The 21,271-nt window shown below is 49.0% G+C and overlaps 1 protein-coding gene across 2 annotated transcripts; it reads right to left on the bottom strand.

The window, feature by feature from the left end:
- DNAJA4 (DnaJ heat shock protein family (Hsp40) member A4) lies at positions 655–17,608 on the bottom strand. Of its 2 annotated transcripts, none has more exons than XM_018066337.1 (8): positions 16,974–17,608; positions 16,471–16,609; positions 10,553–10,733; positions 8,491–8,595; positions 7,356–7,583; positions 6,122–6,352; positions 2,747–2,847; positions 655–2,640 (listed from the first exon to the last, which is right to left on the bottom strand). In XM_018066337.1, the coding sequence occupies exons 1-8, from the start codon at positions 17,291–17,293 to the stop codon at positions 2,425–2,427; spliced, it is 1,521 nt and encodes a 506-aa protein (XP_017921826.1). In that variant the 5' UTR covers positions 17,294–17,608; the 3' UTR covers positions 655–2,424. The 2 variants fall into 2 exon arrangements, with proteins under 2 accessions (XP_017921826.1, XP_017921827.1); XM_018066338.1 differs by lacking the exon at positions 16,974–17,608 and adding an exon at positions 16,755–16,817.

Raw genomic sequence — 21,271 nt, 5'->3', positions numbered from 1 at the left:
TGAACCGGGCAACTCTAAATAACTGGCCAAAGGAAACCCAGAAAAAGTGCCCCTTAAAAGGCATTCAGACTGCAGGAGAGTGTGACTCAGGGACTCTCCTCTGAGTCTGCCCATGTATCTATCTACACGTGCTGTTCTTCCCCCACCCTGCCCCACCCCCCAGCCTTTTACTTGCTGTACTGTTTTTTGCCTTTGTGGAAATTCTTTTTTGCAAAGCCAAAGGGCCAGGGCCCCTTTCACTGAACTCTGGTCCAGTGGTTAGGATTTGGTGCTCTCCCTGTCATGACCTGACCTCAGTCTCTGGGAACCCAGGCCCCACTTCAAGACGCTGCAGCCTGAGGCCACGCGAGATTGTATCCACATAGCCCTGGCCATTTCCTCCGCGTTCCTCAGACGTCCCTTCCTCAGATTTTCATAGGCCTCACTGCTTTCAGGTTGTTCTCAGGCGTCTGCTCCCAATAAGAGGCCTTCCCCTGGTCCCTTTCCCATTATTCTCATTCGTCACTGCAGTCATCATTGCCTGATGTATTTATCCCCACCCCAAATATAAGCCCCATAAGAGTAGAAACTTCATTCCATTTTATCAACCAATATGAGGCAAACTTGCACCTTAGCACTGGTTATTGGAAATGAAAGTAAATAAAAACAAAACCATCTGTCTCATACCAGCTCAATTTTAATTTTAAAGTGACAAATGTACAGGTGGAATAAATTTTAAGCAACACCCTCCAGATCCCATTTACATGACAAGGAGCTGAATGCAATTTTGCCTTATTAACTACAGTAGTTTTCTGGCAATAATTCTTTAGGAAGTCACAGCACAGAAACAGAACACCCTGGAGTTGTGGTCCATCTGTAAACTGATTTTCATACAGGCTTAGCTGGCAGAATAGACTTTCTTTCTTGACTAGTGGTCAAAGTGGGACAGGCAGGCTGCTCCTGTACCTATCTTGGGTAAATCATGCCCACCCACCAGCCAGCAGTGTTCTGCTAGAGTGGTCCATCCGCTGAACCTACCTGCCGGGGGTCTGATCTGCCGTTTGGCCCTCCTGGGGAGGTCCCTGGTCTGAGTCAGACTTGCAGGTACTGTATGACCAAGTAAGGGTGGATCTGAAAAGTGGCCTCTGCTTTAACCCAGCAGCTGAGAAGGCAGCAGTTTTTCTTTGTGACTGTTATGTGAAGGAAAGGAGCAGTAACGGCTGAAGGCTGAGGAATCTAAATTTATATTGTAGTCTACCTGCCAGGAGTAAACAAGTAACTAGTATCTTTCCGAACAAGTTATCATTTACAGTGGTAGTCCATACAGACTGCAGTCCAGAGTGGAACTTTTAAGCTCTCACTGAAACTTTATCCCTTGAGCAGGAAGCCCTTTGTGATATGGCTGTACAAGGAGATGAACCATCCATCCTTTGGAAGGGAGCTGAATCTGGGAGAGTGAGGTGGAAAACACTGAGATGTCCCCTGCCTTCCCAGAGCCTCAAGTCATCCAGGATCACTGGTCAGGCAGGGAAACTGGCCGTGCCACAGGGCTGAGTCACCAGCATCTCCCACGGCTTCAGTCGCTGCACTAAGGCTGCTGGGGATGTGGATGGTTTCATTTTTACAAGAAAGCACTTTGGTGGGACAGCACTGCAAATGCTGTCAACAGAAAACAACAAAAGGCAAGGTGCAGGGGTCACAGGCAAATAGTTTCATCAGTGTTTCATTTAAAACACTCATTTGTTCTCACCACAAGGCTTGGAATGCCCAGGAAGCTTCCAAGAGAGATGATCAGACCCACCCCACTCCAAACACTCAAGGGCATAAGACAGTAGGAACCAAGTTGGCCCTGCAGCCCACTCGGTGTGAGCCAGGCACTGCAGCCAAATCCAGCCCACAGATGTGCTTTTATTCTTGAGGAGAACCATCTAGAATCTAGATTCAGAAATGTCACATTAGCAGCCCTGAGATCACGTCCTCCGTAACTTTGCCTTGGGAGGCAGGTGCAGAGGGGAAGAAACTGCAGAGCTGGACATGGGCCAGGTCACCCACTTTGCGCCTGGAGGTTTGCTCGGGGGCTGAGTGCTACTGTCTGGGCTGTGCTTTATTGGTGGAACTGAATTATGGCAAAGCCACTAGAAGCACAAAGTGTCAGTGCGTTCACTGGCATCTCAAAAGTATCCTGAAAATGTAAATAAACAGATTCCATATGCAGACTAGAGGTGATTTACACTTAAAACATTTAAATATAAATTAAGTTATGACTTAAGTTACAACCAAAAGAAAAACAAAAGAAAAACCAAAAGACACTCAGCAGTTGAGAATGCTGAACATATACACAGGACTCCCCAAACACGAGGCCATTAAAGCGATGCCATTTTTCATTGTGCCAACTTTACATTCATGACGTGCTAGTCCCGCCAGGCCACGCTGCACAGGGCCGCGTCATGCCGTCTGGCACTGCACTCCGGCCCGCGGCCCGTCGTCGTCCTCCTCGTAGGCCTCCCTGTGCTGGCGCCAGTTCTGCTCACTGGGATTAAACTCCTTCAGCTCCACCTGATCCATGTCCTCTGTAACCCTGACTTTCTGTCGAGGAGGCAGCAGAGCTTCCAGCTGGGAAAGCTTGTCCTGGGGAAGCCAGTGTTTTTCAGGGAAAATAACCTGTGAAGGGTGAGGTGGGAAAGAGTAGTTGTTTCTTCCCTTCCCAAGTAAGGCATTTAATTTTATGCCCCATGGGAATAACACACACACACATACAGGCACTTACTAAAAACTGTATGATCAGAATCCCTTTCTCCAGAGGTGATTTGTAGATCGGCATTCCTTCATTACGTACACATTTCAGGTCCCCATGCTTTATCACCTCACCTGTCACACACACACACAAAAAAGGCTTACTTATGAAATAGGAAGATGGACAGCGGCCTGGAGCCTGGGGCAGGCCCGAGCCCCCTTAGCGCAGCAGGCTAAGGCAGGGGTCATGGAGCATCTGACTAGAAAGCTGGTCCCGGGCAGAACGGTCCCTGTCAGCGGAACTGGCTGGGCGAAGGCGGTGAGGAGGGTGGGAGTGGGACCCTCTGGTCCATGCGCCGGGCTCCTGCAGTGTATGCAAGGAGAGGGGCTGCAGCCTCCATCATGAAGCGGGTGTAAAGACGGGAACTAGGAATCAACCCTCAGTTTGGGAAAACAGGGCTATTATGTTAGCCTGCCTCTTCAGATATTACAAAATGACTTTCCCACGAGTGGGAGGAGATTCTCCTCCTCACAGACTCGAGCAGAGCTTGGAGCAGGAAGTGGCCTCGAAGGAGCCTGGGAGGAGAGCTCAAAAGGCACAGAGGTCTCCTCACACACCCGTGGGCCAGAGCTGGCCTGGCTTGCACTCGCTGGGTCTTACATTTCTACACTTTTTCAGAAGGTATCATGGGAGCTCAGCACCCCCAGAGCACTTGCTGCTGCTGCTGCTGTTAAATCGCTTCAGTCGTGTCCAACTCTGTGCGACCCCAGAGACGGCAGGCCACCAGGCTCCCCTGTCCCTGGGATTCTCCAGGCAAGAGTACTAGAGTGGGCTGCCATTTCCTTCTCCACCAGAGCAGTTGGTTCACTCCAAATTTAAAAATATTTTTTCCTTCCAAATATGAAGAGAGATAAAAGGGTTTCTTTTTTTTAAGTATGCCTTTCAGCTCAGTAATGAAAATGGGTAAATAAATAAATACCCAGGAAAAAATATGAATGGCGGGGGGCAAACACTTCTTTATTCAGCATCCCACTCTCCTGGATAAATGCTCTGCAGAGGAGATCTTTTGAAGTATCTCATGGGAATTTTTCAAAATAAAGCATGCGGAGGACTCTCTCCTTGGGGGTCATTCAGCACAGGGCTGTATGGCTCACACAGGGCCCTTAGAGCTGCTGATGGCAGCCTTAGCCAAACAGCCCCATGCTACTGGGCTTGTCATGGTTTTCATTTTGTTTTTAAATAGCTTTCTGTCTCTTCCTATCAGGTGTCACTTCTTATTGCTCTCAGCACAGCTCCTCAGGCTTCTGCTTTAATTCACTGAGGGCAAGGAAACCCTGGGACCAAGTATGGACAACCACATATAAGACAGGGAGAAGAGATGACTTGGCTCTTCTGTGAGGTACAGCTCCACCTTCAGGCAGGGGGATCACAACCTGCTGAAGCTCTTAAGGCACTTTTTTCTCTAACCTCCAGATTCTCAGCCATTTTCAAGACAGCCTAAGGGGCTCTGGCAAGGAAGGCAATACAATAGCACAGGAAGGAAGAGGAAATGAATGAAGGAAAAAGAAATAAGCCAAAACAACAGAAGAAGAGCTGAAAAGAAAAGGGGAGGACTCAAAAAAAAAAAGACAAATGGTCAAAAAGAAAAAACAAGCGAAATCTCCAGCAGGAGGTTTTCTGGACACCCTGCCTCCCTTGTAACTAAGCAAAGAAATGGGTTTCTCAGGGTTTACCACTTCTTTCCCTCTGGGGCTCGCCTCCTCTCTCCTGTCCCTGTGGCTGGGATTAGTTGGGAGGCAGCAAGGAGCCCTGGGCTCCCATCCCATGGCACGGGCCCCAGCTCCAGGGAGCTTTCCCAAAGAAGTCACACAGCATCCCAAAGATGCCACCCAGCTCCTATTTCCAGAAGGGCTGGAATCAGGGTTGAGGTAATGTTAGGGGACACTGGACATGATACAGGGGTCTTGGGCACACACCCACTCACAACACAGGGCTTTGTGCAAACTACAATCCTCAAACTCTCCTACACAAGTGAGGGGAAGAACTGGGTACCTTGGGAGGCTTACAAATGGAATCTAAAGGAAGATGTTGTATTTAAGTTTTTCATGCATATTTGTATTATAGTGCAGTGCTTTCCCTCAATCCTTAAGTAGATCTATGTGCAAACACAGAACAAAAAATCAACTGGTAAAATTTTAACAATAGGCAAATCATGTATTGGTGGGCCTCGTGCTACTTTTATTTTCACAACTTTTTGTTAAGTTTGAAATTGTTTCCAAATAAAATGTAAAAGACAAAAGAAAACCTCTGATCAAGACTGGGACATATAATTCCATTTCATTTATAACCCAGAGAAAGAAGAAACAGAAAGAGCCAAAAAGGAAAGTGGCAGAGAAAGAGAACAGGCCAGAAAAGGAAAGAGAGAAATGGATACAGAGGAAGGAAAGGCCCGGAAGGTGGTTGGGGAGACCGGGTGGCTCACCCCACTGGACTGCAGCGTCTTGATTATTTCCACTGCTGTTGGACAGGCTCACTGGCTGGTTACCTCCAAGCTCAGCCCTGAACCCATCCCATCGAGCTTTAAATCTCAGATGCCCACATGAAAAGTTAGACTCCCCAGCAGTGAGGGGATCAGAACAGCACTGCTCATGGCCAGTGATGGGGTCACGAGCATCCGGGTGGCTCAGCCACCACTGCACCCATCTGGACATTCTCTGACATGGACAACTGACCTGAAGTGCTGTTCACAGGCAGCTTCAAGTCGAGGGTCCCAGCCTGGTCACTCTCCCCTCTCCCCACAGCCCCTTCCAGGCAGGTGCTCTGAGGCCCTAGCTGCAGTGAGCACTAGCCCTCCTGGGAGCTGGGAGCCTGACATCTAGACACGTGCTGGCAGGCTGAGCTCTCAGGCCTGTGAGAATCCTTTTGGTTCAGAGGTAGCTCCCTCCGGCTCCTGTGCATGTGTGCAGATAAGCAGTTCTCTAGATGCCACCAACGGTAAGCTGGCAGGCGATGGCATTTTTCAGGAATATTCTATTTTAAAATGTCTCATATGTAATCAACAACAGAGAGGCTAGAGGAATGTGGATGAATCAGCACAGATCACCACATGATAGGGGAAAAAACCACCTATTATTAGCTGTGTTTTATTACACAAAAGTTAATTTTTAAAAAATTTTAAGTCAGATTGGCAGGTTCCAGGTAGAATTTTAGATCCCCAGAGATTCCAACTCTGAAGTTTTTTTCAAGCAGACTATAAAAGAAATTCACAAAATTCGCGAGTCTCTACTGATGACTTTAAATTTACAAAAAATCAAGTCACACTAACTTGAATGTGAAACCAAGGTTAAGTTGCCAGGATCATCGGGCCAAACAGAGGAACTACAACGAAACACACACTTGAAACATTACCTGATTTGGATGTAATAACAAGGACTCGATCATCCAGTGTTTTTATCGTCTTCTTGAAGCCACAAAGGGCTTCAGAAAGCTGAATTTTCATTTTCATGATCAAGTCATGGCCTCGTCTCTGAAAGACACTATGATCCTTCTGATCAAGCACAATTATGACATCACCAGGCTCCAGCTCGGGCTCCTGATCTCCTTCTCCATGAAATAGTATCTTTTGCCCATCTTTCATACCTATGGAACATCATCCCTTTCTGATTAGCCATTTCTCTTAAAAACCATACTTTCAACAAAGCTTTTGAAGAAGGCTTCACAGAGCCCTTGGGGGTTTCTTTACTCGTCAAACCTCCCAACTTTGCGCGGGCCTGGGGCTGGGAGTGGTGGCTGGAATACCACTGACAGAGAGGCCCACTCCCCTCCACATATCCCGCGTCCTCAGCCAAGCGTACAGCAGGGAGAATGGGAAACGAGGCTGCCACCTCGAGCACGGTGCAGCCGTGCACGGTCTGCCAGGCCCCGACACCACAGCTGGCAGCGGGCTGTGAACACACGTCCGCTTCCTGACGCACAGGCAGCGCTCTAACAAGTCTCGTGTGCACCCAGGCACAGGGCCAAGTCCCTCAACCTATGTGTCGGTTTGGGTACTGAACTGTGTACTTTGGTCTCATCTCTCACCTAAAATATATTCTCTGGATTAGAAAAACACAAAATAATCAGGGGAGTAGCTAAGAGGGGAAAAGCCCTTAAAATGATGCCCCTGGCAAAATGAATAGCAGGGGTAAGGTGCTGCATTTGGGAGAATCTGTTGCAACAGAGAGGAAATGTGTGGAGGAAAGGGATGCACAGCTATGCAGAGGTACGTGAGCTCTCACAACCAATGCACAACAAAAGCCATTAGCAAGAGCACTCCAAATGACTCTACAGGATGGTTTGAGAATTGCAAGGAAGGGCAATTAACCAAAATCAAGGTCAAGTGACTTTCGGAGCATCAGAAAACCTTAAAAAGAAGTTGCCAGGGAGGGCAATTTTCCAAAATCAAGGTCAAGTGACTTTCGGAGCATCAGAAAACCTTAAAAAGAAATTGCTTTGGATCGGAAGAGTTGATGGCACACACTAAGGGTATCTAAACACCAGCTGTGCTGTGGCTCCTCTCCCTGATGCCTAACCTGCGTGCTACATACTCAGCACCTGAGGGGCACTTCTGCCAGCCTGGGGTGCTCGTGCGGTGCTGCCTCACCTTTCTCCACATGCACCTCGATAATCTTCTTCTCTCGGACGACCTTGGCACCGTTGCAGCTTTCGCAGCGGTCCTTGGGGTTGATGCGCTCCCCCTGGCCCTTGCACTCGATGCACACGGTCTGGATCTGCTGCACCATGCCCGGCCCAATCTGCTGGATGTGAATCTGCATTCCTCGCCCCTTGCACACCGGGCACTTCTCCACGGACCCCTTCTTCCCACCAACGCCTGCAGGGAGACAGGAACGAGGCTGTACTCTTCCCTTAAAAGAGGCTCTGCTGGATGCCACCACAGAAGGGTGATGAACCATGAAACTGGACACTGTGGTTTGAATTCTATTCACAGTCATAAAAAGCCATGTGGGAGAGTCTGGATGATTCTAGCCAAGCAGACAATATCCAGATATTAACACGCGATCGCAAATATTTGTGGTTTGGGCTGTGCCAAGGCAAATTCATCACTTTAATGCCACCAACTATTTTCTTCCAACCCAGCGTGGAAAAACACCCATGCCTACACGTGACTGTGGAGGCTGGAGAACACATCCCTGCCCACAGGAACAGCTACCCAGCCCAGCCACTTCTCTGTGGGACAGCGTGTGATGAAGTCACTGGATCTGACTTTTCTTGAAAAATTAGATTTTAAAAACCCACGCTAATTACATTTACGTTTAAGTCAACGACAGTAAACTATGGCCGGCTACATGGTTTTGTAAATAAATCTTTATTAGACAGGTGCATCATCTGTTTATTTGTTTATCTGTTTATTTCCTGTCTATGGCTGCTTTTGCATTAAGAGTTCAATAGTTACGACAGACACAGTACGGCTCACAGAGCCCAAAATATCTACCATCTGGCCCTTTACAGCAAAAGTGTGCTGACCCCTAGGCCTGGGTGAACTATCTTCATCTTTATATTTTTAAAATAATTGACAACACATTAAATAAATGTGCAATCCAAATAAAAAGTGTACAGAGCCAAATAAAATGGGTTTGGCCCTGAGGCCATCTGTTTGTAATTTCTGACCTTCATATTTGAAAAGATCAATTGTTTTTCTCTGAATTGTAAAACAATAAGAATTGTTTTCAGATCTGAGGAACCAGAACTATGAGATTCATTCAGAAATGAATCCTTACCTTCACATTTCTCACAAATTACATTTTTCTGGAGAGCCAATTTCTTTGTGACTCCATTATATAAATCTTCAAGAGTTACAGACAACTGATGTACCACATTCTTGCCTTATGGAGGAGAAAGAAACCAATTAGCAATACTGTATCAAATATATCACTGTATTAAATACCACATATATGACCTTTAGTTTTATGAAGTCTCCAGAGACTCGGACTGTGCCCGTTGTCATTCATTCCCTTCCCTGGGGGAGGAGGCAAAGCTTCAGTTATGCCTGGCCCACCTTCTGGCTCTCTGCCAATATGAGAACTAATACCTTTTCCAGCTATGGGCTAATTATTCAATCATTTATAGATGTCAACAAAGACGTTTCATCTTTATTTTCTGAGAACAAATCTGAGAATGAGAGATCAATGAGGAAACCCATTATGTTAACCAGTGAGACTGGTGAAGTAGGTTCCCCATGAAAAGAGACCTTTCCTTACAGGTGACACATGCAGTCAGTCTCTGGACCTTCAACTGAAACTCTTTCTTGAACATAATGCCCTTTACTTTTTGAGCCCTTCTGTGACTTGTGACTGACTGCAAACTCTTTCATCCGTGGAAGTCCTGTCTCTTCACCCAGGACAGTGGGCCTTTCATCTTTAGGGAGGGCATCTGTTTGCTCTGGTGCCATCCCAGCCTCTCAGGACCCATAGCATCAGGTCCCCCTCTGGTGCCCACAGGGCTCTCGAGGTCTGAGAGATGGACTGACAGGAGTCCTCATGTCAAGGACTGACATGCTGTCCTTGGTTATTCGCTGTCAACCTTGAGAGAGGACTTAATTAAGGGTGTGAAGTTGTTCATCTCAAGACAGTGAGAGCTGGGCAAGAGAATACCAAAAGGTTTTAATCACATCTACACCGTCAATTATATGAGCAGGCAATGCACCCAGACAACAGGGTAAAGATTTTTGCCTAATAAACACTTTGTGATTTTTAGCACACTATATTCACAGAATTGACAGCCAAGGTTTTCAAAGCCCAAAGTCAATTATAATGTGAGAATCGGTTTAGCCTTCTTCATCCAGGGGCCTCTTGTTGACACCAAACCACCCTTCTTAAACCTCAATACAGAGCTTGTTTATTTTGATTTCACTTAGGATTGTAATAAGCTTGGCTATCTATCTGGTTTTGAGGTCTAAAGCAGAGTACCAGCTGCAAGCTGGACAGGGGAAGGGGGCTATAAGAGACCACTGGTAATAGTCAGCGGTGACAGCTAGAGCCTGTCAGGAGGTAAGAGATAGAAAAATTAGGAAGAACAAACCCCAGAATTCAAAAACAAGCGCCCAGGGGCCATTCCACCAAGAGCTACGTTCCTCTTTCACCTCTGGGGATGAAGCTGCTAGTCCTAATGCATTCTGAAGAGATGGGCAAGGTAGTTTCTTTTACAAAGATGTTCAAACATCAAGAGGTGAATTCTGTTACCAGAGAATCTCCTGAGGAGGCTGAGGAAATGAGGCTGCACTCTGCACGGCAGAACACCAGCCAGAAACAGAGCCCGCCGGCCCCACCCGGGTCAGGAGACTCAGGGAGGAGGCGCGCACTCAGCAGAGTCATCGGCACTAACCACAGGAGCTGGCATCACGGCTCTTAGGACACTGGGAGTCTGACCCCAACAGGAGAGAACAGGAGGGCAAGGTAATCTTGACCTTCCTCCTTCCTCCTCACCACCATTTGCTCCTTTGTGGGGGGCAGAGTGGGGTGGAGCACACCACTTGGGGGACCTTAGTTCCTCGACTAGGAATTGAACCCAGGCCCCAAAAGTAAAAGGGAGGAATCCTTAGCACTGGACCACCAGGGAATTCACCATCTGCTCCTTTATATGTGGGGTTTGGAGAGCGTCAGGCAATTAACTACTAGCTGTACTAAGAGACTCTGGGTAGCCTGGATACTAGGCAAGTGATGAACTACTTAAAGTTAATGATTTCCCAAACACGGTAACTACACCCTTTTAAGGCAAGATCCCTCTTGATTCCAGTAACACATACAATTTGGACACTAAAACTTGCTTAACGTCTTTATTTACCTCTTCTCTCTCGAGCCATCCGTCCTCCGCCACCAAAGAACATGTCAAAGATGTCCATGGGAGAAGAGAAGCTGGGGCTGCCTGAGCCTCCTTCCTTAATGGCCTGTTCACCACCCTGGTCATAAATGTCCCTTTTCTTTGGATCTGAAAGCACTTCATATGCCTGGGATATAAGCTTAAACTTTAAAAGAAAAAAAAAAAGATTAAAGAGAGAGAGAGAAGGTTTGAGTTGTTTATGAAGCAAACCCACCATACGAATGCAGTAACAAAGGGATTCTGCATCAAACCCCCCAAAACTGGTGGGTCTGTATGTTATTTGGAACCTGACTTTGCCATTCAATCCCCTGGTAGCGTGGGATACATAGGGCATGCATTACTACAGGATGAGAGGCAGGACCACTGCCTCTCTGCAGAGGGTAAGGATACAGAGAGGTAGGAAGGACCTTCTGCCTCCTCAGGCTGCACCAGACAGGAAGAAGTGGAGCAGAACTAAGATGCCACAAGACCAGGCCAGGGCTTAACCTACAGCCAGAAAAGGCCCAGAGCTCCCAGCATACTGCTGGCTTTCCAGCTCAGGAGGGCTGCTTTCCTAGTTCACTAGCATGAAATTCAACTACAAACATCTTGTGAGCAACACTCTGCATTCAGGCTGCAGAAAGCATGCATAATACTGTCCTGATCGCCCCTCAAAGTCCCTCCCCTCTTGCAGTCTCCCTCCTATCTCACTTATTGGCAATGCCAAAACCTCATTTCCTCTCCCTCACATCTCATCTGTCAACAAATCCTTCTGATGCTACCTTCAAAGGTCTATTTCCAGTGCCCTAAGACAGACAAAACACCCAAGTCTGCCAAAAATGTATTTTGTAATCCAATTGTAAGAAAAGAATCAGAGAACCCAAACTGAAGTAGCAAAACTCCAGGTGGCACTAGTGGTAAGGAACTTGCCTGCCAATGCAGGAGACATAAGAGACCCGGTTTCAACCCCTGGGTCGGGAAGATCCCCTAGGGGAGGGCATGGCAACCCACTCCAGTATTCTTGCCTGGAGAATCCCATGGACTAAGGAGCCTGGCAGGCTACGGTCCATGGGGTCGCTAAGAATCAGACATGACTGAAGTGACTAGCATGCATGCACACACACACTGCAAAACTAAAAGGCAGGAAAACTAAATGTAACATGTGGCCCTGAATTGGATTCTGTATTGAATCTTACACTGGAGAAAAAAATGGCTACAAAGGACATTGGAACAACTGGAAAAACGAATTTTTTCTCAATGTTAATTGGATAATTTTTCAATGTTAATTTGATAACTGTAATATGGTTATGTGGGGCTTCTCAGGTGGTGCTAGTAGTAAAGAATCCGTCTGCCGATGCAGGAGATGCCGGTTCTATCCCTGGGTTGGGAAGATCCCCTGGAGGAGTAAATGGCACTCCAGTATTCTTGCCTAGAAAATCCCATGGATAGAGGAGTCTGGCTATGGTTTACATAATTACGGTTATGTAAAAGATATTGTTTTCCCCAGGAGAAACATTTAGGGCTGACAGGTTATGATGTGTGCAACTTACTTTCAAAAGCTTTAGCAGATAATAGTAATAGAGATGGGGAAAGCAAATGTGGCGACATATTTATAATCAGTGAAAGTGGGTGAAAGAAACACATGTTTGTTGTACCATTCTTGTCTTCTCTGTAGATACAGAGTTTTTAACATAAATCACTATAAAACATCCAAAATCCATCCCTTCTCACCACCACTGCCTGCCCAGGCGCAGGCCACCCTCTTTGGCCTGGATAACAGCAGTGACTTCCTAGTGGATTCCCACCTTCCACCCTCAGCCCAGCTTTCAGTCTTCTGCACCCAGCAGCCAGAACTTGCCAGCTAATCATGTCAACCCTCTGCCTCAAGCCTTTCAAGGGGCCCATTTCACTTGGAGTAAAACCTAATTCTTATTCTCATCTACAAGCTCAACTTGACACCACTGCCTCCAGCTCCCTGAAATTCTGCTTGGGCTCTACCGGCCTCCTCACTGTTCCCCAACACCTGAGCACTTACTGTAGGGGTTGTGTCCCCCACTGCAATGTCAGTTCCCTGAGGACAGGGAGTTAGGTCAGCTGTGTCCACTAGCATATCCAAGCCTAAAACGCTGCCGAGCATGTAGAAGGCACGTGGGAAATACTTGTTACATGAATGGCTCGATTCTGGGAATTGAGAAATGAATAAATGAGATAGAGTCTTGGTTCTTCAGAGGTATGGTTTAGTCTGTGAGACAGATGTCTATATAAACATCCTATTGTAGATGGCTCCAGAAAGCATACAGGGAAAAAAGTGCTCTGAATATATAAATATGGAAATGACAGAGACACTAGGTTTTCTCCTGTACTGCAGATCCTGGATGGAGATCTAATAAGTAATAATAAACAATCGATGATAGCTAATAAGTAATAGCTAACAACTGAGTAATTTAAAAAACTGTCTCAGAGATATCAAAGTCATACTCAAAGGTAGTTAGGTCTTTTGATATATTGATTCTTGCACACCATTTCTGTAAAGAAAGAGGCAGCATTCACTACTACTCCTTTCCACAGCCGAAGAAGAAGGTTTAGGGATGAGGTGCAAGGCACGGAAGATCGGAAGGCAATCAGGCCAGGCTGCCCCGAGAGAGTCCCTGGGGTCTGCACTGGGTAAATATACTTCATGAAGTATATTCACTAGGTAAATAGTCACTAGGTAAATACACTTCATGTCCGCTAGAAACACTCACCAAATATTATGGATACTTGAAAAGACACTTGCACTTAACAGAACAGGTGATTAATCTACAAAGGAAAAGGAATGCCCTTTTCCTTGTGGCATTCAACCAGAAGCCAGATCTCAGGAGGGCAGGGGGCTCCCACAACCCCGGGGGTCTCAGCACTCCAGAGTCTAATTCAGGTCCGTGCCTGACCCCACTCTCACAGCAGGAGATTAGTACTCTGTCCAGCTCACCTTTCAGACAGTAATAATCTGCCATAGGACTGCTCTGTTTTTTTTCCTTTGGTCTCTGCTGCAGCGTGTGGGCTTCACAGCCTTGTGGCATGTGGGATCTTAGTCCCCCGACCAAGGATCCAACAACCTTCATGCCCTGCACTGAAGGCAGATTCTTAACTACTGGGCCACCAGCGAAGTCCCTGCCACGGGACTTTTAATAAGATTATTATGCAGCTGGAAAAATGGCTTTGGAGACTATGCAGCAACTTGGGAAAGCACTGATGGTAAAATATTAACTGGTGAGGGGAAAAAGACCTATGTGCCCGGATGCCCGTATACAGTCACTCTGGAAAAAGGCTGGAAGGAAGCACAGCCACAGCAGTGAGGGTCATGTGTAATGGTGGGTTTTCCTCAATATCCTGACATTTCCTGTACAGTGCTGCCCTCTTCATATTTTTGAATTTGAACGTCTGTCATTCAAACTGAAAGTTACAATGAAATTGGCCAAACGAGCAAACTCATCTCCAAAGCTGGCTGGGGTTAACAGCCACGACTCTACCCCCCCAGTCACGGCCCCCGAAAGGGACTCGCTTACCGACACACTGCCTGTGTGTCTTTCAGAAAACCAGCTGCAGAAAAGTAGAAACTCCACACAGAGCACCTGACAACAAGCACAGGCACCCAGTGCTTAGCAACAGAGGACAACAGGGCCCAAAACAAAGGCCAACACCCCAGCAGCCTTCTCAGTGGCCCCGGAGCAAGGAGCAAGGGACTGGGTTAGTCTATTGTTGAAGAGATGTTAGTACAGTGACTAACTTAGCAGGAAAAAAATAAAAAAGGTTCCGCCTATGGCAGATAAAGTAGACAAGAACCAAATAGGCTCGCACAAAGAAGCAAAGGCTGACACATTGTGCCCAGTACATAGAAGGACCAGAAAGGAGGCATCTGGTGAATGAACACATGAGTCCTCTCTAGGCAACCTATAGTAGAGTTTCTACAAACTCTGTCCCCAGTCTCCTCAACCCCTTTCGTTTCTGGGGAATATGGGCAGCATAATTAAAGGAGGTTGAGGACAAGTGGTTCACACTATGGTCAGAGGCAGTCCCCTGGAAGAAGTTTTAGCTGAGAACTAAATTAAAGGGCTTTATCCCCTTCACGGACGGTGGGGAGAGAGAAGTACTGTATTCCTGAAACATCATAGAACCCCTCCCCTACCTCCCTCTAAGCTGAAAGGGACCTGCCAGACACTTCAAGAGTCTCACTTACATGACACTAATTCAATACCTGGTTATAAATATTAGTTTAAAACAAATCAACCATCTCTGCTCAGACAGGTATACATATATGCAAGGCAACACCTACAGAAATGTATTACTGGTCAAGTCTAATTTTAAAAAAAGCTTCAGAACACCAGCAGCCGACTCACTCCAACTGCAGGCACACAGCCATGATTTACGCTTGAACAGAGCTTTGAGATCTGACCTGAACCGGGGTCAGAGGCTGTCCCACATGCTGCCCCTGAAACGTGAAATTAGAAGCCTGGCTGTGCTCTCCTTAAAGGATGTTCTCAGAAACAGCCTACAATGAATATAGGGAGCAAATCTATGAATCACCAACACTACATAAAAAGCCAGTGACTTTCAAAGCTACAGTAAGCCACCTAAATATAGATGAGAAAGAACACAAGTAACAGACAAATGGTCTTACAGGAAAGCATTTTAAACTTGTGACAGCCACACTCGGCACATGTGGCTAAATATAAACATTCTATCACTGTTGCCACCCAGCCAACCTTCTTAGGCAGCTTTCTCCAGCTTGCAAACGCTCCCACAGACAGGTATTTTGATACTGGCGCTGTTTCGGGCAAGTCTAAGAGCTAGAGGAGTGAACTACAGCTTCAAAAGTGGTCCAAGTGTCATCGCTATCACCTACTACAAAACCCCACCTCCCAACAACCATCCAGGACATCCCAAGTTTTATAAGACAACAGCAAGAAGTCAGAGGAGGAGTGAGAAGGCCAATAAGCTTTCCCAAGGATAAATGCCTCATCCTTCTAAACACCTGCTCTGGTGGGTAACAAGCCTCGGGCATAAAAAGCAGGCTGATTCTTCTCTCCTATGAACAGGATGAAAAAGTTTCATTTAGGCCTTTCATTTATGTATGCAGAGCATTTTTTAGCCTATTATTGGTCCTTAAGGTCAACTGCGGGTCATCGGTCACAGAAAACCCAGAATGTTCATATAAAATGATGTCAGGTTAAAGATCTCCATGTCCCTGTCTAATAAAGAAAAGGTGATTAGTCAGTGTCTGACAACCTTGATGGGTCAGGACATAGGCACACAGGACAAAGTCAGCCATTCTCTAGAGGGACACCGGGATGTCCAAGGTACTAGCTCAGATTAAAGAAATTCATCTCCAAGGCTTGTGCATCAACAGGGAAAACCAGAACAAGACTAACTCAAATCCAGTCGTTCCCAGCAGGAACACAACTTCTGGTCGCGTGTGCCTCAGTTTCCCTGCGTGCTGGCAGCCTTTCCTAGAGGAATGCCCGTAAACCCTAGGAGAACGGGGGCCCTCACGTTTCCGTCCCGGCCCTCCCCCGCATTCAGAGGCGCCCCCTAAACACTTGTGGAGCGGAACCGAGGAATGAATGGGCCGAGCGGAGAGTCGCCAGGGGTCACCAGTCCCGATACTCCGCCCGGCGAGCCTGGGGCTCGGCGAAGTGCCCTCCATCTGACCGCGCCGCGCCCCCTCGGCCTCGGGCCACCCCAGGGCCCGGCCCGGCCCGGCCCCGCGGCGGGGTGCTCGCGGCACCTGGCGACCGCCTCATCAACAAGCGTGGCTCGGGTTCCCCGCCGCCTTCAATAATTCACAGCCCCCGAGCTGCGGGCTGAATAATTGACGGCGGGCCCCGCGCGAACCCGGCCCGCGCCGCCCGGAGCCCGGCCAGCACCTTCTCGCCCTCATCCGGGTTCTTGTCTGGGTGGTACTTGAGCGCCAGCTTCCGATAGGCCTTCTTGATCTCCTCCGGGGAGGCGCTGGGCTTCACCCCCAGGATGTCATAGTACTGGGTCTCCTTCACCATCTTGTCTCTGCGGGGTGGGGCGGGCAGGACGGTCAGCGCGCCCCGGACGCCCCCGCCGGGCCCCTGGCCCGCGCCCCCGCCGCCCGCCCGCGCGTCACGGTCACGGCCGCCGCCGCCGCCCCCGCCCTCCCGTCCGCCCGCGCCGGGCCGACCTCCGCGCCCGGCACCGCCGCACTCGAGCCGCCGGCTCCTCCGCGGCGGGTTTTATTCGGCGCCGGCGGAAGGTTCCGCAAGGAGACAGTGACGCCACAAAGGCCCAGAACCTTCGCGGAGGTTCCGGCGGCGCCTGGACCTGGTGGGCTGGGGCGCGGCGACAGGTTCTCGGCCGGGACTCCCGATGCCCCGGCCCGGCGCGACACCCCCCGGCTCACCCGGTATCCTCGGTCGTCTGCTCCTCCGGCCGCCCGTCTGACTCCCCGGAGCTCCAGTTCTGACTGCCGCCCCGGGCCATGTTGGGGTGTTTGGAAGACGGCTTCGGCGTGGAGGGCGCCTTCCGACGGCCGTCCCGCCGACGCGAGGCCGTCCCCTTTCCCTTCCGCGGGTCCGTGGGTCTGGCCGGCTCGAGGATCGGGTGGTCTGGAGGGCAGCGTCGGCGGGAACCCTGCCCCAAGGGGTTGGACTGGGAGGGCTGCGCCCCGCGTTCCCCACCCGGCCTCTCCCTGGGGGTGTGGCCGTCCTCTTGTTTGGTCATGGCTGGGATGCGCCCTGAGGCCTGCCTCGTATTGTTGCATTTTTTAGGGGGTTTGAGTGGGTAGGGGCCCTCTACTGTGCTAGGGCCGCATTTCCCGAGGCCCTGCAGCTGCTGGCACCCCCTGGGGCATCTTCAAGGCTGAGGTGAGCCAAAGCCCTTCCAGGTGCGTACAGTGGTGCTTTGCTGGCCCCAGCTGTGGATGGTGGTCTCTCAACTACCCACAACTGGGAACCCCTGAAGTCTCCCAAGAGTAAGCAGTGACGTCCCCCAGATGACGCCCGTTAGATAGGAGCAGCGACGTCCCCCATGTCTCCCAATGGTGGGCAGAGACCCCTCCTCCTCTGAACCACCCAGGTTGGTCCAGGTTGGTGGGCGCAATGGGCGTGGGGAGTCGGGTAGGAGAGTGGTTCTGGAGACTGCAGCAGGACCCTCCCTGCCTGGTGCGGTAACAAGACCCTGGCTTCTTCCGCTGTGCCCAGCTCCCAGTGGGTGCCTGGGAACCAGGATCGCTACTCACTGTAGTGACGTGGGCGTGGCAGGCAGCACTATCAGAGAATTGCAGGCCTTCTGCTCCAGCCCAGCCTTGACTTTGCGGATGGAACGCTGTCAGCGAGGGGAGGCCGCTGCTCACCTTCCTGGGATCCCTTGGCTTCGTTTTGGGTCCTGTGGCTGAGGCGAGCACCATACCCTCCTCCAGGTAGTCAGTGGGGGTGAGAAATGACTTTTAACTTCCAAGAGAAATTAAGCTGCTCATTTTTGTTCTTGGAAACATTGCTTTTCCCCTCTCAATTAGACCACTGGAGAGCAGAGAATGCTCAGAGCTGGAAGTCAACAAGCTTGATTCCATATCCAGATGTTATTAACTAGATAAGCCTTAGCCTCTCTGAACTTGTTTCTTCATCAGCAGGACATGGTCATTGCCACTTGCCTGCCACCCCCACGGGGCTCTTGCAGGGATCAAATGGGATGATGACTGAAGGCTTCTAAGACAGTGGATCTCAAACCTGGCTGTTCATGGGGATCACTTGGGCGTGTCTAAAAATCCCTGTGTCCAGGCTGCACCCCAGACTAATCGCATCCAAACTTCTCTTGGTGGAACCCAAGTGTCAGTCCTTTTCAAGCTCTCCAGGTGATTCCAGTGTGCAGCCAGAGCTGAGAGCCACTGCCCTGCACCACACATTTACCCAGATTCAGTAGTCTGAACCAGCGACTGGCAGGAAGGGCCTATGTGAGTGGTCAGAGCCCAGATGCATAGAATGGGACTGTGAACTCTGGAATCAGTGAGACCTAGGTTCCAGTTGCTACATCAGGCTGCCTGCCCTTGGGCAGGCGATTTAACTGAGCCTTAGATTCCTCAGCCTTTTAATAGGGATAATATTAACAGTATCTGCCTCACGACCTCCTCAAGCAGCTGGCACATGGTCTCATCGCACCATGATGCATTTTGTTCTTTTTGCTTTTATCTAAGCTGAAAAGTGTTAGTCACTCATGTCCAGCTCTTTGTGACCCCATGGACTGTAGCCCACCAGGTTTCTCTGTCTATGGAACTCTCCAAGCAAGAATCTGGGGTGGGTTGCCATTTCCTTCTCCAGGGGATCTTCCTGATCCAGGGGTTGAAACTGAATCTCCCACATTGAAGGCAGATTCTTTACCGACTGAGGCACCAGGGAAGCCCTATCTAAGCTGAAGAAGCTGACAAAGATTCTTTCCTTTATGAAACTCTAGCCAGGCTCCTCGGAGCCCTTTTCTCCACCTTGGCCTCAACCTTGACCTGTAAAGACTCCAACACGTACTAACGTAGTTTCTAACTGCTCAAGACTGCCTCCCTAAGATGACACCAACACTGCCCCAGACTGCTTGCCTGAGAAAACTCAGGGCTGCCAAAGATTTTTATTGTCTGTTCCAGCCAGCCCTGAGGGCGGGGCCTCTGTCTTCTGATCTCCGTGGGACAGTTGAATTCTAACATCAGTAATATCAGCTAGCAGATGCTATTGGCCTAGTTGAATTTACACTTGACCTGTGGTAATTTTTCACATCTCTGACTTCTCCTGAGCACCGCCCCCCTTGCCTCCCTCCCTTCTCCTTCATTTTCACTTTAAAATAGCCAGCTATTTCTGTGCAGATTAAAGCACAGTTCAGTTCATGCTAATCTCTTTTCCTTATTGCAGTAGTTACTACTGATTACAATCTCTCTTTACCACTTCAGCTAGCGTCCAGGTTTGTTTACCTTTTACAAAGCCTTTGAAGTTCTAGGACATTTGTTGCCTCGTATGCATGGGAGGATTTGAGGCTGTGTATAGACATTACTTACTCTATCCATTCTGTTTGTTTTAAGGATTCACTTTTTCTTCATTGCAACCTTTATTGAAAATGACATTGGTTTTGGAGTCACAGAAAGCAATGTAAAGTTTCCTTTTTATTTTTTTTTAATTTAGGTTAAAAATGTAGATAAATATGTAAGGTAAGTAATACTTATAAGTAAGGATATGATAGTGCGGGTGGCGCAGAAGAAAGCAAGAATTGTGGTACTTGGAAGCTAGGGAAATGCCTATCCAATTGCACCCCCGTCACTTTGCAGCTGAGGAGACTTCTAGATGAAGAGGCTAAACTGAAAGGCATAGACTGGGCATCTCCCCGACTTCCAGTATCAGAGTCCCCTTGTGACCCAGGGTGGCAGGAGAGCCAAAGCAGGCAGAGAAGTAGCTCTCGCCAAAGCTGCCTGGAACAGGTTCTCCGTAGAGTCAGCTAAGTGGGAAAGCCACCCATGAATGGGGAAGGGGGCTGGAAGGACTTCTGGGGGAGGGTCTGAGGCTTAGACCAGGGAGTGAGAGCCACCTGGCACAGAGGTGGGAGGGAGGGGTTCGTGCTGAAGGGACAGTAGAATAAAGGCAGAGAGCACAGTGGCCTGGATGAAGAACTCTGATTTTGGAGAGAAGTGGAGATGGGTGCCATCGAGCCCTGAGTGCCTCGGGGAGCAGTTTGTGAGTTTGTTCCCCTTCTAATAGCTCCTTGGAGCCACTGAAGGTTTCAGAGCAGGGGCAGCCTTCTGGGAGGAATAAGCAGTAGCTGTCACCAGGGGCTGGAAGAGGTCTGAGCTGGACATGCAGATTCGAGAGCCCCCTTTACGGAGCTGACAAGGGCTGGCCTAGAGAGAGGATGTGTAGAGGGAAGAAGATAGTGTCAAGGAGAAGCCGTGAGGAACACCTGCCTTTAGGAAGTGGGAGGAGGAAGAACAGCCATCAGAGAGCAAAAGGAGAAACCTGCCTGTGGAGCGGAGCTGAAGCCATGAGAGCTGGAGGGATGAAAGGAGCAGAGGGCCAGTGCCCAGGTGTCACCAGGCCAGGAACCGTGAAGCTGGTGCTTGGCGTGGGTGGGGGCAGGGGGTCGCAGGGTTTCTCCACTGGCAGGATATTAATTTGTTGGCCCCTAAACAGTGTCAGATTTTATTTTGGTGGGCTCCAAAATCAGTGCAGATGGTGACTGCAACCATGGAATTAAAAGACGCTTACTCCTTGGAAGGAAAGTTATGACCAACCTAGATAGTATATTGAAAAGCAGAGATGTTACTTTGCCAACAAAGGTACGCCTAGTCAAGGCTATGGTTTTTCCAGTGGTCATTTATAGATGTGACAGTTGGACTGTGAAGAAAGCTGAGCGCTGAAGAATTGATGCTTTTGAACTGTGGTGTTGGAGAAGACTCTTGAGAGTCCCTTGGACTGCAAGGACATCCAACCAGTCCATTCTGAAGGAGATCAGTCCTGGGTGTTCATTGGAAGGACTGATGCTGAAGCTGAAACTCCAATACTTTGGCCACCTCATTCAAAGAGTTGACTCATTGGAAAAGACTCTGATGCTGGGAGGGTTTGGGAACAGGAGGAGAAGGGGACGACAGAGGATGAGATGGCTGGATGGCATCACTGACTCAATGGACATGAGTTTGAGTGAACTCCGGGGGTTGGTGATGGACAGGGAGGCCTG

This window comes from Capra hircus, chromosome 21 (assembly GCF_001704415.2).
Source record: "Capra hircus breed San Clemente chromosome 21, ASM170441v1, whole genome shotgun sequence".
In the NCBI taxonomy this organism is placed as follows: domain Eukaryota; kingdom Metazoa; phylum Chordata; class Mammalia; order Artiodactyla; family Bovidae; genus Capra; species Capra hircus.
This window is presented reverse-complemented; position numbering and strand designations above follow the sequence as displayed.

Coding starts and splice junctions, on each gene's coding strand:
- DNAJA4 (XM_018066337.1), bottom strand. CDS start 17,293: ATGACCAAACAAGAGGACGGCCACACCCCCAGGGAGAGGCCGGGTGGG. Junction 16,610..16,973: donor CAGACGACCGAGGATACCGG/GTGAGCCGGGGG, acceptor CCCACCCCGCAG/AGACAAGATGGTGAAGGAGA. Junction 7,584..8,490: donor AATTTGTGAGAAATGTGAAG/GTAAGGATTCAT, acceptor GTCTCCCTGCAG/GCGTTGGTGGGAAGAAGGGG.